This window comes from Ceratotherium simum, chromosome 4, assembly GCF_057802395.1.
Source record: "Ceratotherium simum simum isolate JZ-2026a chromosome 4, ASM5780239v1, whole genome shotgun sequence".
In the NCBI taxonomy this organism is placed as follows: domain Eukaryota; kingdom Metazoa; phylum Chordata; class Mammalia; order Perissodactyla; family Rhinocerotidae; genus Ceratotherium; species Ceratotherium simum.
Window position 1 is genome coordinate 32,115,202 of NC_141903.1, and position 18,040 is coordinate 32,133,241.

Consider the following 18,040-nt stretch of genomic DNA (forward strand, 5'->3'; position numbering starts at 1 on the left):
GGCCAACTGCAAAGTGAAAAATTCCAGGTTAGCTCCCCTTTAGTAAATGTGTCCCCCTAAAATGAATTGGTTGGGATAACCATAGCTATGGAGGAATAAAGAGCAAAGGGAACACTTATGATTTGTCCATTGTTCCCCTTTTATTTGAATTCACCATGCATGCATTTCCAGTAAGATTGCTGTGCCTACAATTACAAAGGGTAACACCACTGCATATTGTGCAAGCCATTTCACTTTGTTGTTTTATGGCCACTTCTCTGTGCAATTTTTTCTTAGCAGGGGGAGGTAGAGCACACTACCACAAAAATCTAACAGTTTTATTTTCCTGTCTTCCCCTTTCCTGCTGAATGCAGATCACTCTCTTTTTGATTGTGGGTAGGAGGACTTTATAAATATGTTTCTGACTTCAGGAGACCCATATGCCTGTAGAGAATGGTCTCCCCAAGCTCACTGGATTTTAGCATTGCAGGATTTCCCAGGAGGCAACCTAAGGTGATGCTCTACACCTGATGTCTCATTCATTTGACCCATCTGATGCTATTCGTTTCTTCATACCAGCAATTTATGGCCCTTGTCATAACCAACGTTCAAGAAGCAAACCACATATATTGTTCTGTACAGAACTGAACTAAAAGTTCTAAAAACTATTTTAAGTTCAGAGAAACAGGCCTGATTCACAGAGACTACCAAGGCCACTAGAGCATTTCATCTTATAACTCACTTACCCAGAACTCATTTCCAATGTTGCAGGCCACATAGACTTCACTTGATAACTCCACTCAAACTAGGACTGAAGATTTCCATTTTCTTGGTGCCTCCTCAGGGCCTTTTACTGACCAAGTCTATATTCATCTCTATACCAAGACCCATGCAAATGAACACCATGTTGTTCTCTTAGCTACTTGGACTATTTGGGGTGGGTGTCAGAGTAGAGCTGGCCCAGATTAAAAATGTTGTTGTTCTAAACAGATTTCCTACTGCTAGTTTTGTTCACTGGGGATATAAAGAGTGCTTAAGCAGAAAAAAAAAATTCATGACAGGTCAAGGGATAGAGAAATAATGCCATCAACATTTTCCTTGCAGTGTTTAATTTCCTATTTAAAGTATGTAGTAGAAGTAGTGGGTCAACCACCATCTTGCTAGTTTTCCAATTCTTACTAGTGGGTCTCTATCTTGATGCCATTACAGTCAGGTCTGAAAAGTTTAGGAAGTTGGGACTTTGGCCATTTTATTTAGACCCCACCTCTTTTACAGCATCCCCGTAGGACCACAAGAATCATTTGACCAAAGTGAGTTTGGGGATATTTTCACCAAATGCAATTTCTTGACCTATTAAGTTCTGCGATTCTTTGCAAGATCTTCTACTATTAGTATGATGGTATTTTGATGTGGTATTAGGAAACATTAAAAAGAATGAAGACATTCGTAGGCTTTACAAAGCTATGTTGTAGTTAAAATCAAATGTTTGCTAATATGTTAATACATAAAAGAACACTTAATTTATGAATTATAATTTTCTTGACAACTCAACTCCCCAAATGAACTTTCTTTTTCACTTAAGTAAAACTTGTTAAACTCCATTCAAACCATCAGGACAAGAAAATATTGGCTGAGTCTCCTGCCAGGTGTGAAGGCAAGAATTACAAAAATTCAAGAAGATATCCATGTAGTAAAGGGCATTAATAACAGGAATCAGGACAGAACCTATTACATAATAAATGTGCATCAATGAGAGATTTCAAAAAGGAGCAATTGGTCATCATTTTTCCCTCCTATAGATATCATCCAGTTGCCTTTATTACCTGTGATACATATACACGTACACACACACACACAATAAAAAAAAAAATAGGAGTGCTTGGCACACAATTAATAATTGACAAATTATTCTTTCAGTTCCCACTGAAACGCATGAGGGATGCTGAAAATAAAAACTGGTCTTTAGTCTTCATTTACCACAAGTCTACGAAAGAGCTATTGGTACATTAACAGAATACAGAGTCAGGTGGATGGATGGCTATTAACAGTTTACTTTTGGCTGTGTCTATACAGGTCAAGGATGTAATCAAGAAGGATAGTTTTGAAAGCCAAAGCCTTAATTTTGGAGCTCTAGTTATCTAGTTGGGTTGTTTATAGACATCAGAGAAACGACAGCCAAATCCTCATAAAGACACAGCCAAATCCCAGAATCCCAAAGGCAAACAAAACTGGCTACAAGAAAGTAACAATATAGCACTGTGGTTTTAAAAAGTTATGAGAAATTATTAGGAAGTGTGTGGAATGCACATCTCTCTTAAACAAACAAAAGGCTGGACGCTAATTCAAGTACTGTGTGTGCTTCTTCCACAACTACATAGGAAAGCAGAGAACTTAATGTGGAGCAAGTGAAAAGGCCACACTATTAAAACATGGGCAGTAAGAACTCTGAAAACAATGACAGAAGGAAGATAATTCAGCTCAGGGTAGAGAAGGCTGAGTGTGGGGTTATTTAGTCGTAATTTCTGTGGATACGAATATTTGTTTTAACACAAAGAATGTTTGACTAGCTCTTCTCACCCTCTCCTAGTACAGAGAAAGAACAGCACAGTAAAATGGAGCCTATGGGTCTTGATTTCAAAATCAGGAAGACAACCGGTTGATGATGAGGGTTATTCAATGTTAGAAAGTGTTGCCAAGAGAGGCTGGGAAACCTTCCCAGAAGGATTTTAAGAAAAGAGCAGAGGCTCATCTGTCTGAAGTGCTCTTAGAAGGAGCTGTGGGGAGCAGGGGCACCCCCCTCAGGATGTCCAGGCCCTGGGGTCATGTGCACTGTGTGTATATACATACTTCGTTGTGCTTGTGTTGCACAAATACTCATGCATAAGGAGTCGATATAAACTGGCACATAATAGATTTGAGTGAAAAGTCATATAAATCTGTCATTTTCCCCACTACCCCATAAACAAAGGGAAAAGGAAAATTTAAAAAATCCAAACGTATGCCATTGGGCCAGATCTCTTTCTACCATCTTCTTGTTCAAAGCAGGGAGGTAGAAGATGAGAGAAAAACCCAGTTTGAGATCAATGACTCCCAAGGCCTCTCAGCTACTCTTATGTAGCCGGCTCTCATTATAGATAAGATATTCAGCACATGGGACTAAGTTAACAAACAAACAAAGAACCAAAAAAAGATTTTCTTATACTTCCACATCCGGAAAGAAATCTACCCTGTGGATTTACATGTTAAGGTGAACTAGGTAAGTAGGCAGTAGTATATCAATGGGCTATTGTGGTCTAACAAATGTGTATTGTTAGTTAGTATTTTTCTTTTCAAATATGAATTTCTTTTAGAAGATTTCTTTCAAAATGGTGACACGATTTGTTTCTTCTGCCACCCCCCAGCCCCCCCCTATAGATGATACTTCCGTAAGAGTTCAGATTGCCAAGGATGTTTCCTCTCGGGAAACCGATCGGGAATTTTGATCTTGAGGAAATCCTGGATGCATTTCTCCAGCTCTTCCTCAATTGAGATCTTTTCCTTAACAGCCTTTTTTTTGCTGCTCATATTCGACTCCCTGGAGCCCGAAGTCAGAGTCCGGAGCAGATCGCTTTTCCGCCGCATCTCTGACTGTTGGATCAGCTGGACGGGGCCCTTCTTGATGGGACGGTCCAGAGTCTGGATGTTGGTCTGGCGTGTCACGGGCCCACAGATGACCGTCTCCTGGGGAGAGCTGGCCTCAGACTGGCTGTCGCAGCTGGAAGTGGAGAGGTCGTTGCAAGACGTGCCGCTCTCCCCTTCTTTGTCGCCCTTGCCGTTCTTGCAGCAGCAATCACAGTGCGAGGAGGACCACCTAGAAGGCTCACCTGCAAGGAAGCACATGACCCGAAAGATTAATGCCAGCCAGCTCACCTTGGAGTAGCAGCATCCCACCTGAACACACACACACACACACACACACACACACACGAACATCCACAACCACATCTGTAGAAGAAGTGGGGTGGCACACTGGATGGGCTGCCACAGGAGCACCCAGAATCCAAGTGCACTGAGGGGAGGAAGTTAACAACGGCATGCCGTGTAAGACGAAATATAGTATAATGCTTAAGTCCATGGGCCTTGGAGTCAGACAGCCCTGGGTAAGAACACTCAGCTGTGCCATTTCCTAACTTTGTTCCCTGGCAGACCCCTTAAATTCTCAAAGCTTCAGTTTCCTCATCTGTGAGATAAGGATAATAATTTTCCTACTACCTAGAATTGTAGGGAGGATTTAGATAAGTCAAGTGAAATTCTTAACGAAGTACATGACATCCAGTAAGCACTCAATAAATGCTAGCTGACTTCACTGTGGCTGATGTTAAACCCTAATCCAAGCTCCACATGACAGCAGTCAGGTATGGGGCAGTCTGGAAGAGGGGAATGACAGCCAGTCCTCAGGGGGGGCTTACTCTGTGCCAACCCCCATGTAGCTGTGCACCCATCAATTCACTGGATCCTCATAATAATTCTATGAACTCAGTAGCTCCACTCCCATACAAGGAAGCTAAGACCCTGAGAATTTAAGAAACTTGCCATAGTCTGCACAATTTGTAAGTGGCAGAGCTGGGATTTGAATATACGTTTTCCAAATATCATAACCAAGGCAATTAATCATTTTTCTTTAATTTGCCTGCCCATAAAATTCCTGCTTCTCTTTCAAAACAATGTTCAAGGTTTCACTTTTCTCTAAAGGCCTTGTTCACCTCTCCTCAGAAATATTTGCCATTTTTTCCTCTGAATTATGGTTTTATTTTGTAAGTGCCTTTATTATTGCACATATCACATTCTGTTATAACTTTTTTTACCTTATGCATCTCAGCTACTATACCATGAGCTTCTTGAGGTGGGCACAGTGTGGGCACATTGTTGTAATCCCAGCAAATAGCTCAGAGCACAGTGTAGAAATCCAATAAAAGACTGTATCCTAGGAATACTTTTTAAGTACCTTCATCCACCCATACCTGAAGCTAGTACTGTCAGTAGACTTTTCAGTTATATGATCCACTAAATTATATTTAAACCAGTGTGAGTCCTTCTTTCCCTATTTCCCTGAGTCTTGACTTACAACACTGTATTCAGCTATTTGGAGGCATAGCCATTTTTCAGATACATAGTTGGTGGCTCCTTGAACTAGAAAATCCACAATCATGGCACAAAGCAATTTCCAAAATATAAGTCACTGCTCTCGGACTTCCACCCTCTGAACAGCCACAGTCTTCTTGGAATCATGAACTTGATACTATTTACTGATCATATATTATACAGTTCATTGCACTTAAGCCATAAAAAATAAAGGGAAAATGAATCTCCTTTATGATGCTAATGTTGAGGACAAGGATAATGCAGTATCTTTATATGGTTTAAAGGAGATCCAGTTTTGATTTGCATTATATCTTATTCTCATAAATAATGAGTCACATTATAATAAGGTCCCGTTTTATTGCCCTTTTTTAATATAGTCAAAGTGGAGGAAACCTAGAATGGGAACTCTTTGGAAAGTTATGTCCTGTCTTCTTGTATAATGCCTGTCCTTTACATATCTCAATGATTTAAGCATTTATAGCAACTTATATAATTTCCAGAGGGAGTAAAAAAGAAAAAGCCCCTATAAATCACAACTCCAAAAGTTATCTCTAACATATATCCACTCTTTCAAACCACTTTTTAAAATGTATCTGTGTAATCATGGCATTTATATACCCATTAAATTAAATGCGACAATCCAATTAGCCAAAAGGAATCACCACAGCAGTAATGTCCTACTTATCCCAGGCTATTACAGATAAATATCTTCCATGCAACAGAGAAACTGTTCAACATGGACCAGCTGGTGACTGAAAATATCAGCCATAGAGAATGGCTTCTGTCTGCCAGCTCGGATTCTGAGGGGATCGTTTTTCTCCTTCAGGAGGCAGATCTGCCTCTGCCTCTCCAAACCCGGCCAACCCTACCTAATATGACTCAACAGAGAAATGGCTCCAATGAATTGGGTCAAGAAAAGTAATCACATCAACTGAAAGCTGATCTAGTTTGATCCTTTTTGAGAAAAGTTTAGAAATTGAACTTAGCCTTCAAAAAAAAAAGAAGAGGAAGAGAGGAAAGACAGAAAGGAGGAGAAGAAATATATGCTGGGACATGCCTGCCTGTTACCTTAAAACAAGATGACAAAATATTTTGGCCATAAACTCTGCTGAACCCGTGGAAATGCAAGCCTGTGTTTTTCTGCCCAAGAGTTACCTTCCCCATGGTAAAGTCATTCCATTCAGCGGACTCGGAGGGAAACCCGAGGCTTTTCTAAAAGCCATTTGAACAACACAAACACCATCGAGTGAGGGAGCCCTGTGTATTCACGTGGAAAATTTCTTCCCTGAACTGCTGCGATGATCATGGTTTTAAACGTCAGCTGGAATCCTCCAGCTCCAAGGCAAATAGAAGTATTACTTATTCTAGGTGCTATCACTACTAAAGGGAAATTGAACAACTTAATTTTAGTGGAGCCTGTTATACTACAACACGTTTCAATATTTTATGAGACCATTTGAATGTTTTGCCATTTTGGAAAGATAATTCTTAAGATGGCTTTTGAAGTGTATACATTATGTTGAAATCAAGAAAGAAGATGGGATTAATACAGTCCAGCTGGAGGTGCTGTGTGACGTCATTGTGAAATTTGAAAAATAATAAAATGTGAGAAGATAACCACCTTGTTTCTTTTGGGGAAGCACTGTTTATCTGATTACCCTCTTCCCAAGAACTTCACCACAATGGAGGTTTTAAACCAAAACACAGAAGTAAGGGATGTGGGTGCTGGACCCTTTCGCCCTCGCAATCCCACTGACATGCTCACTAGTTCTGGAAAGTGTGGAAAGATCTATGAAAGGTCATTTCCGTAACACAAAGTATTCTAGAATCCCCCCAATTATAGCAAATAATGATCTCATAAATGCCTTGGTACTTCAAATTGCAACACACTTTTGCTCCCAATTTGCTGAGGTTTCAATACTGGCTGGAATAACTCTCTCCATCTGAGGAGAAAATAGGCTACAATTGATCAGCCAGGTATAGGAAGAAAATCATTTCATTCCAAGAAAAGTCTGATTTATCGATATTAAAAAAGCAAAAAATCTACAGCCTTTTTGAGGGCTTCTAAACCAGTTGCTGGTCAAAGAGCCTAACGGCTATACCTTATTTTTAAAGAAACCACTGCTGAATTTGTTGGATATTATATCATTTTTGATGCCTGGCACAAAATAGAGGTTTGATAAGTGTTTGATGAATGAATGAATGAGCCAAACACGTACGTTGAATTGTATCAAGTTGATAACATAGCAAGGGCAGACTTCAGTCTCCAGAGTCAGGCCCCACAATGTGTAAGCCTGGATAAATTACTTCACTTCTCTGAGCCTCAGTTTCCTCATCTGAAAAATAAGGCTAATAATAGTATCTTCCTCACAGGGGTTTTAGGAAAATCAAGTGAGATAATTAATGTAAAGATGTTTCATAGGTTGTGGCACACAATAAGCTTTCCACTAATTCATATATATTTGTTCTACTATAAGCCAGACACTGATCTACATAAGCAAAACAAATCAGGAGCACGTAAGATATGATTAGTATGTTTCCACCAACAGACTATACAACCAATTTTTAGGTCTGGCTGGAGCATCATGTTAGGAAGGACACTGATGCTACAAGTGGACTCATCGGGAAAATGTATATGCAGCATTTAGTAACACCTGACTTTGTCATGGGAGGGGAGAGGAACCACAAGCACATACAGTGTCTGGCACACAGTATGTCACCAGGGGATAGTTTTAGAAAGAAGCTTCCTTTACCTTACAGCGCTTAGAATTTCACAAATGGATGAGTCTTGCAGGATAAAAATGTACTTGAAGACATTTCAAATAAATTTAAACCCAGGGCAGGGAGGAATTTTAAGTTTAGATTAAATGCGGAAGGGCAGGAAACTCAATTGCCCCAAGTCCTTAAAGCCCAAATCTTCCAACATTTTACAGCTTGGAACACCTGAGGACCAATCAAGCAAATTGTATGATTGTCCCCTCTCCACTATAGCCCTAACTTTGGAAGTCTTTACTGGAGGAATCAAAGAGGAAAAGCTACAGAATATTTCTCCTCCATGAAAAATTCAAACCGAGCTGAGTGAAACATGACTTAGCAAACTCACAAAGTGCTTATGCATTTTTAAAAGAGTCAGCTCTGCAATCTACCCACACTTCAAATGCTCCACCTGCTAATGGCTGTGAACACAATGCACATCATTTACAGCAACAGCTGGGAAAACTGCTTTCCCTGTCTTCTCTGTCAATGATGTAGGAGTCTGCCAGTCTGGGAGCTAGGTGGCCAGATTTAATTTATTGAGGCTGCTGAAAGACTTTCTTGGTATCCAGGTTGAAAAGTCAATAATGGCCAAATTGATGTTTTTATAATTCTTCTAACCTTGGAAAAGATATTGCATTGTGGAGATTGGGAATAGGCAGGCTGTGCAAGCTTCTGGGAAAAATACATCTTCAAGCTTGACAATCATCATTTCTTGCTTGTGGTTGACCTTTTCCACTCGTGGAGACATGGCCTTGGATGGGCCCAGCAGGGGCTCCTCATTAAGAGGTGGCAAGTTTGGGCAAGAGCAGACAGCAAACCATCCACACACCAGTCAGGGCCAGTCAGGAAAACAGACAATCCACCTTATCCCAATGGGGATAATTTAATGTAAGGAATTGGTTAAACAAATATTGGAGGAGTGAAAATGGAAAAAGTGACACTGAAGAGACAAAGATAGTGACTGCAGGAGACAGCTACCACCGTCAGGGCTGAGGAGAGAAATAAAAGAGGATGAGGTTATTAGAACCTAGAAGCTTGCAAGAGGCATCCTTTGGAGGGACCCAGGCACTGGAGGAGGGCATGCTGCTCACTGGTCCTCGTTCTATGAAGGGGCCTGGCTCTAGGAATTACAGAAAAAACAAAATTAGGAACTAGGACCAACTGCTTCTGGGATAAATAACAGCTAAGCTGATGTGGATGAGCAGCGAGCAGACAAGGAGGCCTCCCTCTCTTCATGTCTTAGAGTCTTCCTCTAGCACCATGGACAGAACCAGTAGGAAACCTTCTGGGCAGTGTGGTTAGCTGAATCCCAGCCCCCGCATCACACAGCAGAGTAGAGGGGTGGGTTTGGAGCTGAGAGACAACAGCTTAAAACAGCACACTGACCCATGCCGGGGATGCAAAAGAAAAGAAAGACACAGCTCTTGATGAGCTGGAACATGTGCTGGAATGGAGGAGTTAGGAAAAGGAAACAAGAAAACCATCACACGGGTTCAGTTCCTGCCCTGCTGACTTTTCTTTTACCTCAGGGTTTGCATTTACTCTTCCTTCTGCCAGCAACGCTTATTCTTCTGATTTTCACCTGTTTAGCTCCTTTTTGTCCTCAAGAGTTCGGCTTAAACATCACTTTCCCAAAGCGACCTTACCTATCTATCTTTCACCTCAATTTAAGCCAGTCCCAACCTTCTGCCCGTTTCTTTCACACCACCACAATTTGTAATTACGGATGTTTTCCAGGTTTATTTGTTTAATGTCTGTTTTCCACAATGGGCCATAAAGCCTGTGTTGTTTCCTTCTGAATTCTCATGCACACTCCAGGGCATATACAGGCCAGGGTTCCAGGGCCCGGAGCAGATGCTTGGGAAATAGCTGCATGGCATATGAATGGGAGAGGAAATGGATGACTTGTAGAGAGAATAACTTTTGGTTAGTGTGTGTAAGAGACAGTAAACCCTCAATCACCTCTCCAAAAAAATGGATTGAAAAATCTAACGTGTAAAGGTCATTAGAATGGAAAATATTTAGGGCTATGACTACACATTTAATATGCATGTGACAAAAACATGCTGACTGACAGTGATAATGGCAAAATCCACAGGCCTATCCAGAACTGAACAACTGTATATATTTTTTTTAATTGATCATCACTCATAGTTATTTATTAATATCAAAAAATCTCTAAAGGCATTATACAACTTAAGTAAAAACTACCTTTCCTAACCATTCAACCACGGTCTCTATTCACATAAATTTTCAATTTGGTGATGCTCAGACATACCCTCCTAGCTCAGGTTTTTCATCTGTGGGGTTTCTCTCTAAATACAGCAATGCAATGATTTGCATGACAAGAAATCCTGAATTTTGACTTCCTGGCCTACTGCCTTGCTCTTTCAAGCGTTACTTGATGACACATTTATTTCATTTTCTAGGTCCTTTTTGCCCTTTTCTTGTTTTCTTCCTCCTTATTGTATTTCCTCCTCTTAGTCTCAGCATTTTTCAGCTAAGATCATACTTGATTACTCTCACCCAACAAGTCCTTTTTTGCATATTTCATAGGGAAGTTCTGGCACCCACCCTGATCCCTTTTCCTCTTCATCCTGGCCACTCTCTTTTCTATTTTTCTTCACCAATTTTTCATAAACTTGAACAAGTCCCCCAAACAACAAGTCCGCCTACAACTCCTCTCAATCAATATCGAAGGGTCTTTTTTCTCTTAAAATGAGATAAAAATGTATTTATTATAGGGTTTGTTTGTCCCCTTTTCCCAGGAAAAACACCCTCTTTTCCTTTAGGGAACTGCCCCTTCCCTATTCCAGGTAGTCCTGAGGGGCTGTCAATCATGGTGCCATGTCTAACCACAAGGGGAGGACATATGGCCCATATGTGAACACCCATCTCCCAACCATAGTGAGTGATTCAGGCATGGGCATGTGACCCAAGCTGGGTGAATCAGAGTCCTCATTGGGACTGTTATTCCAGAGCTTATGGGTAATACATGCTTTATGATGTGGGAGGTTGCCAAGCTAAGAGGACGTGAGTCCAGTGGCCATCTTCCCTACCAGCTGGAGAACATTCATGCAGAAAGAAGACAGGCAAAGCTGAGAAATAGTCAAGAGAAAGAGCCCTACATCTAGCAGTGTCCCAAGTTGGCCACATTCCTAGGCTTATAATTTTATAAGCCAAGAAATTATCTTTTTGCTTAATCTAATGAGAGTTAATTTTGTGTTACAAGAATCTTGAATACTACATCAAATTCATATGAACACACTTAATATCTGCCTAATTTACATTTATCATCCTCTGAACACTTGTGCAAACTAGCACTAATGTTGGCTGGTGCTGTAGGGGGCAAGCACTATTACTTTGACAAGCTAATTTATAGATGACTTTTTTCTTCTCTGGAATGGTAGCCTCTTTGCTACACTAGTCCCAACAAATTTGACTAACACTCTCAAGAGACATGCTAAGGTTTTCTCGCCACCCGTTGTACATAATGATTCCAACAGTGAATAAGGTAATTGCTGTCCCTCCAAAACCAGAAACTTAGCATAATAATAATACATGTCATTTATTGAGGATCTCCTACGTTCCTGTTATTTGTGCTCACCACTTTACATAATTTAATCTTCACAAAAATCTTATTAGGTGGATGTTATTCTTCTTTCCTTTTTATGGAAGAGGAAACTGTAGTTCAAAGTGGTTATTTATCTGATCTAAAGTTACAAAGTCGACTGCACTGCATATTATGAATTTAAATCCAGCTCTCTTTTAGTACCTTTTGGTGGACACGTTATTCAATATCGTGAGGATGTTCTACCAGAGATGTTTAAAAATGCTAATCGGCCTAAAAAGTTAAAGTGTTTACTTTAAGACATAACAGTTTCAGTGATTCCAGCCGCTCAGTAACTTTTAAAAGTAAACAACTAATTGAACGGCTTGAAAATCTAGGCTTTCATGTCTTTTATCATTATATTTATGTAATAAATCTTAATTCCCTTCCCCTGGTTCATTAGAAAGAATCAAAAATAGGACAGAGGAAGCTCTAATCAAGGATTTTTCGCACACAGCCACAGGCTATATTAATATCACGCAGTAGTAATAGATAACATTAAATTGAGCGTTCACTGTATGCCAGGGGTTGCTCTGTACTTCCCTTGCAGAGTCTCATTTGAGATTCACAACATTCCTGTGCAGTAGGCTTTGCTGTCATTCACATTTTACAGAAAAGCAAACTGAGGCACAGAGAGGTTAAGCAACTAACCCAAAATCTTTAAGAGATGAGCTGTGATGCAGATTTGGGCAGTCTAACTTCAGAAATTCCATAACGAGTCAGGCAGGAAAGCCTAGTAGTTCAAAACTTGGGCTTTAGAGTCAAAGAAACAGGAATAGGGCACAGCTCTGCTGGTGACTTGCAGTTTCTTCATCTGAAAATGTTGGAAATAACAATATGTCTCTGGTAGGAGGGTGAAAATTAAATGATATTTGTCCACAGCATGATCACAGTGCCTAGAATATATTCAATGCCCATTGAATAATAGGTTTTTAAAAGATAATTGATGACTTTTGATACCCAAATGGAAACATTAATATTAGTCACAGAATGTGAAATATTTAAAAGGCAACTTGAATAAAGGTAACTGTATAGGTAATCTCTGGTCTCTTCCGCTTTTCTTTCAATAGACAGTTGACTCAAAGCCTACCTTCATATTAATTAACCAACATCTCTATTTTCTACTCTCATTATGGGCTGTCTACCAAAGAATTGATCCCATTTGCACAGATTGATAATATTTAGGAAAACATTGCTGATGAACAAATCCATTAATATGTAAGTCTGCCTCCTCTTGGCTCTGGGCAAGGATTGCCATACTCGACCTGCAGTGACTTTAAGGGCAATAAGAATTGCTGAAAGAGGGAGTAAATTGTGCACTGTGATGATGGTTCATTGTTACTCCTTTATAGTATATGATTTGCCTTTTTTTGTTAAATCAGATTAATTACACACAAATGCACAAACTCATACAATTGTCTAACTCATCCTCCACTGATAGGGAGAAATATCCTTCAATCACGGAGCCCACCATTACCTCCATGGTTAAGCCACTTAAAACAGTCATTCAATTGGTTTGACAAGTGTATCCAATCAGCAATGAACGTAAAGGGGAGTGCTACCAATATAAATTAGCACTAATGATTTCCAGACCATAGGGGATGGAAAATAATTAGTAGGATCCTTGGGACAACCATGGGGAAGTTAGGTTGGGAGATATTCGATACATTGCTTGGCCTCTGGTTAAGTACATTCTTCTCTCTGCAATGATGATTGGACCCTTAGTAAGACACTCTTAATTGTTAACACTTGGAAAATAGATGGGAAAGAGCTTTTTAAAAAGAGAACCAAAATAATGGTATAAGATAAGGGTCCAATTTCATTCTTCTGCATGTGGTTACCAAGTTTTTCTAACACCATTTATTGAAGAGACTATCCTTCCCCCATTGAGTATTCCTAGCTCCCTAGTCAAATATTAGTTGCCTGTATATGTGAGGGTTTATTTCTGGGCACTTGATTCTCTTCCATTGGTCTATGTGTCTGTTTTTATGCCAGTACCATACTGTTTTGATTCCTATCACTTTGTAATACAGTTTGAAATCAGGAAGTGTGATGCCTCCAACTTTATTCTTCTTTCTCAGGACTGCTTTGGCTATTTGGAGTCTTGTGGTTCCATACAAATTTTAGGATTTTTTTTCTATCTCTGTGAAAAATGCCATTGGAATTTTGATAGAGATTGCATTAACTCAAAATGGATTAAAGTCTTAAACATAAGACCTAAAACCGTCAAACTCCTGGAAGAAAACATAGGAGAAAAGCTCCTTGACAACTGGTCTTGGCAACAATTTTTAGATATGACATCAAAAGCACAAGCAACAAAAGCAAAAATCAATTAAGTGGCAGCACATCAAACTAAAAAGCTTTTGTAAAAAGGAAACAATCAACAAAATGAAAAGGCAACCTACGGAATGAGAGAAAATATTTGCAAATCATATATCTGATAAGGGGTTAATATCCAAAATATATAAAGAACTCATATAACTCAATAGTAAGAAAACAAAATATCTGATTTAAAAATGGGCAGAGGAACTGAATAGACATTTTTTTCCAAAGAAGACATACAAATGGCCAAGAAGTACATGAAATGGCGCCAGGAAGAGGAAGAGGCTGAGGGTGGAGGTGAAGTAATGAGTTAAAAACACGAATTCTTCTGAGCCTGTCGAATATCCAAATTGATAAATCCTAATCTCTCTCTTCATAAACACTATTTCAAACTCCTTTTTTTTCTGTGCTTCTCCTCTAATTCTATAAAAATCCGTTTGTTCCAGTAATTCCATGTGCCATACACGCATCCATACAGTTACGTAGAGTGGCATGGTGCAAAACAGAAAACTGACTTTGGCAAAATCAATACAGGATATCTTAAATTTTTTATAAGAAATTTTATTTTACTCTTTTTGCTAACCTTATCTTTCATTAAACTATAAGTTCCTGGAAAGTAAGTTCCCATTTGAAAGAGTTTCTGGCTGAAAATTATGCTCATTCCACTTTGACAAAGATTTGAGAAGAACCATGACTTAGCAGGAGAGGAAAAATTATGAAACCTAGTATTTGTACAATACTTAATAGATTATGGAACCATTTCCATTCATTACTCCTCGTTTGATCCTCGCAGTTAGTCACTCAGCACTCAGCTAATATTTGACTGCTCTCTGCTAGAGATCTCTGAGAAATGGGTACACAGCCGACCACAGGGATTTTACCTTCCAGCAAGAAAGATAAACAATAAACAAGTAAAAGATGATAAAATTTCAGGTAGTGATGATGGCTGCAAAGAAAATAAAACAGGATGATATAATGGAGTGGGTTGGGGGAGAGGGCTGCAATCAATAGATAAGAGTTGTCAGACGGCATCTCCAGAGAAGTTGACATTCGAGCAGGGACCTAACAACCGAGAGAAGCCAGCCTGTGAAGATCAAGTAGAAGTTATTACAGGCAAAGGGGACATCAGATGCCGAGGTCCTGAGGTAGGAATAAGAGGGCATGTGTAAGGAACAGAAAGAGAACCTGCGTGGCTTGAATGCAGTGAGAGAGGAGAAATGGTAGAAGATGAGGTTGGAGAGAGAGAAAGGGGCCAAATCATTTAAGGCGTCAAAGGCTATAGTCAGGAGTTAGGATTCTATACCAGGGCTTTAAGAAGGATGGTTTTAACAGGGCAATTACATGACTTAATTTGTCTTTATTACAAGCTTACTCTGGCTGTTCTCTAGAAAATGGATTATAGGTTAGCAAGCATGGAGGCAGAGAGGCCAGTTAGCAGGCTATTATAGAGTGCAGACAAGAGATGAGGGTGACTTCTAGGAGTGGAGAAGGAGAGCAAGGCTCTATGAGATAGATTTCCTTATTCCTGTTTTACAGATGAGGAAAGTGAGGCTCAGGAAAGCAGAGGATTTGTCTAAGCTGGATATTAGAGTAGAGAATTTTTCCATTTATAAGCCCAGTTCTTCCCCACTATGCCACAGTTGTGTCAATGGTTAAGGCATCCCACTAGGTTGATTCTTCAAATATTCAACCATCAGTTTTTGACAGAAGATGCTCTCACTGTTTCTGGCTGTATCCTGTACATCAGAACACTTACTTGGTTAGTCCTTCTGCCGATCTGCACCTGCTGGGGTTGTTTGATTGACTTCACAAACTAGGAGCCTGGAGTTTAATTCTACAATCAGGAATCATTACACTGTTTGTAAACAATGACAGACTCTGATAAATATGCATTCCAGTTAATTATTGCCTTCCCATGTGCCGTCTTCACTTCCTCATTTCCATCACCCTGTCACATCTTAATACCTGACTGTGCATTCTCTATAACAGGGAGATGGAAAATAGCTGCAAACACATTGAAATGCAAGAAGACAGCCCTGTAGCCTGTTGGGTTCTTAGGAACAGGAGCCAAACCTGAAGTTCAAACACTGTTGAAAATTAACAGGTTTTCAGTAGGTTCAGCTTTATAACATTGCTGTGGTTTGTACACTGGGTTTTTGTTCGAGGGACAGAGTTTCTAACAGATTTCCATTACAGCCCAGCCCTGAAGCTGAATTAGTAAACAAACAGCAAACCAAGTTCCAACCAGGTCTAAGACATTTGTTTTTCTTTCTTTCTTTTTTTTTTTTTTTTTAACAGCAGGACCAAGAAGCAGTTAGAAAACATTCTAGGATGAGGTTCCTTTATCTACAGAACAGCAGCCTCTGCAGTAGAATTCTTGGAACAGAGAAAAAAGTCTCCATATGGTTTATTAAATACCAACAATTCACATATGGTACAGCACAGGTGTTGCATAAATCAAGCGGCAGGACGTGAGAAAGGCGGTTTCTCACACCCTGAGTTGGAGAGCTTGGGCTGTGACGTCAGACAAACCTCAGCATGAACTGCACTTCTACTCATCTCTGTGTGACTTGAGCAAGTTGCCGAACCTCAGTTTGCTCACCTGTAAAACAGGGGCAATAGCAGTAGCTGCCCCACGGGGTTGTTTGAGAAGTAAATGCAAAGTGCTCTGCTCGGTGCTGGGCCCCTGAAATAAATATATTTGTCATTGCTGATACCAGTTCTTCTGAATAATTTATTAGTAATCTATATGATTACTAATTATAAGTAATTTATAATTACAAATATATTATTACGGATTATTATAGATTATTCCTTATTCTGTTTCTCTCATGTGAAGAGACTACATTATATGTACAATGTGAGCTTTTATCCTACTCTACCAAATAGAAGTCCAGCTGACCAACCCTACGGGTGAGAAGACAGCTGGCCTGGACGTCAGGATATAGTGAAGGTCTTGACCAAAGGTGCCTCGGTGACACAGACGGACAGTGTACTGCACCAGTCACGGCACAAGACCCATGCCCCAGGCCCTGATCTGGTACCAACAAGTTATATGGCCTTGGCCAAATTCCTAAAATCCCTATATTTTTCTCAACCCTAATTTTGACAGTATTATTACCCTACTTACACCTTGCTAAGTTCTCTCTGTCTAATGAGAATATTCATGAAGACATTTTGCAAAATAATAATATCGCAACACACAAATGAGGCAGAATTTGTATCTTTGGTATTATTATCATTTTGGTCTCATTGGCACTGGATTATTCTCCTTAGCAGGACAGAGGAGACTCTTGATCTGGTATTTGATTCTCTCCTTAATCTGCTCTTCTTCCACTCCCTATATTTATTCTTTAGTGTTTGTACATTAGGTTTCTTGCCTCATTGACTTGACTCAGATTGTCCCTTCTGCTTAAAATACCTTTTCCATCCCCTCTCCCCTTTGCCTGGGTAACTCATCAATGAAGAGTCAGCTTAGTTGTACCTTCTCCAGGAAGTCTCCTGATTTCACCATGCCCAACCCCAATGCCTCTGGAGGCGGGTTACTGATACCCCATCTGCCCTCCCATTTCACCTGGGGCACCTCTCTCTTGCACCTACAGCTTTGTGTTGGGTTCTGTGAGTGGTTCCTACATCAGCATCTAGGCCCCTCACCAGCAGAGACCATGCTTATTCATCTTCTGTCCCCACAGAAGAGCAAGGTATTTGGCATATAAGGGCTACCTCACCCTCGTCATTTGAGAGAGCAAATAAATAAAATATCTTTCAATCAAATAGGCTATCTGACCACGGATTCATTAAGTACTCATTACATTTAAATACATATATTCCAGTGATTATCATCTTTTCATTACAAGGGTTTGGACTTCATGTGAGCACAGCTTAATTTGTTTCTTCAACTACGTCACTTGAACCTTAAACTACACTTTCCATCTATGACTATGTACATATTTTATTTAGAAAATTTCTGCATTCTCCCTCCTCTCAGATCTTCAAATACTACTTTAATAAAAACAGTTTGTATAGCATAAGGTGTAAGAGAACAGTGAGGGAAAGACAATTTCAAAGTGTCTATCTTTTTTCAAATATTCATGTTTACAGTCATTTCAAGAGGTTGTTTTTTGGTTTGTTTTTACAACCACCAGGAAAAAAGAGATGTAGTGTAGTCTCAAAGACAGTGTTGCCAAAATGAATTCAAAAGCCTAGATCTACCCAGCTATAAATTCATCAGTCAAAAATACATTCACCAGT

At 39.8% G+C, this 18,040-nt stretch overlaps 1 protein-coding gene across 1 annotated transcript in view; it reads right to left on the bottom strand.

The window, feature by feature from the left end:
• Positions 1-3,387: 3,387 nt before the first annotated feature.
• KCTD16 (potassium channel tetramerization domain containing 16) overlaps positions 3,388-18,040 on the bottom strand; it is a 241,835-nt gene continuing 227,182 nt past the window's right edge. Inside the window, exon 3 of the mRNA XM_004420038.3 lies at positions 3,388-3,842. Within this exon, the coding sequence (XP_004420095.1) occupies positions 3,388-3,842 (455 nt within the window). The remainder of the gene's footprint in view (positions 3,843-18,040) is intronic.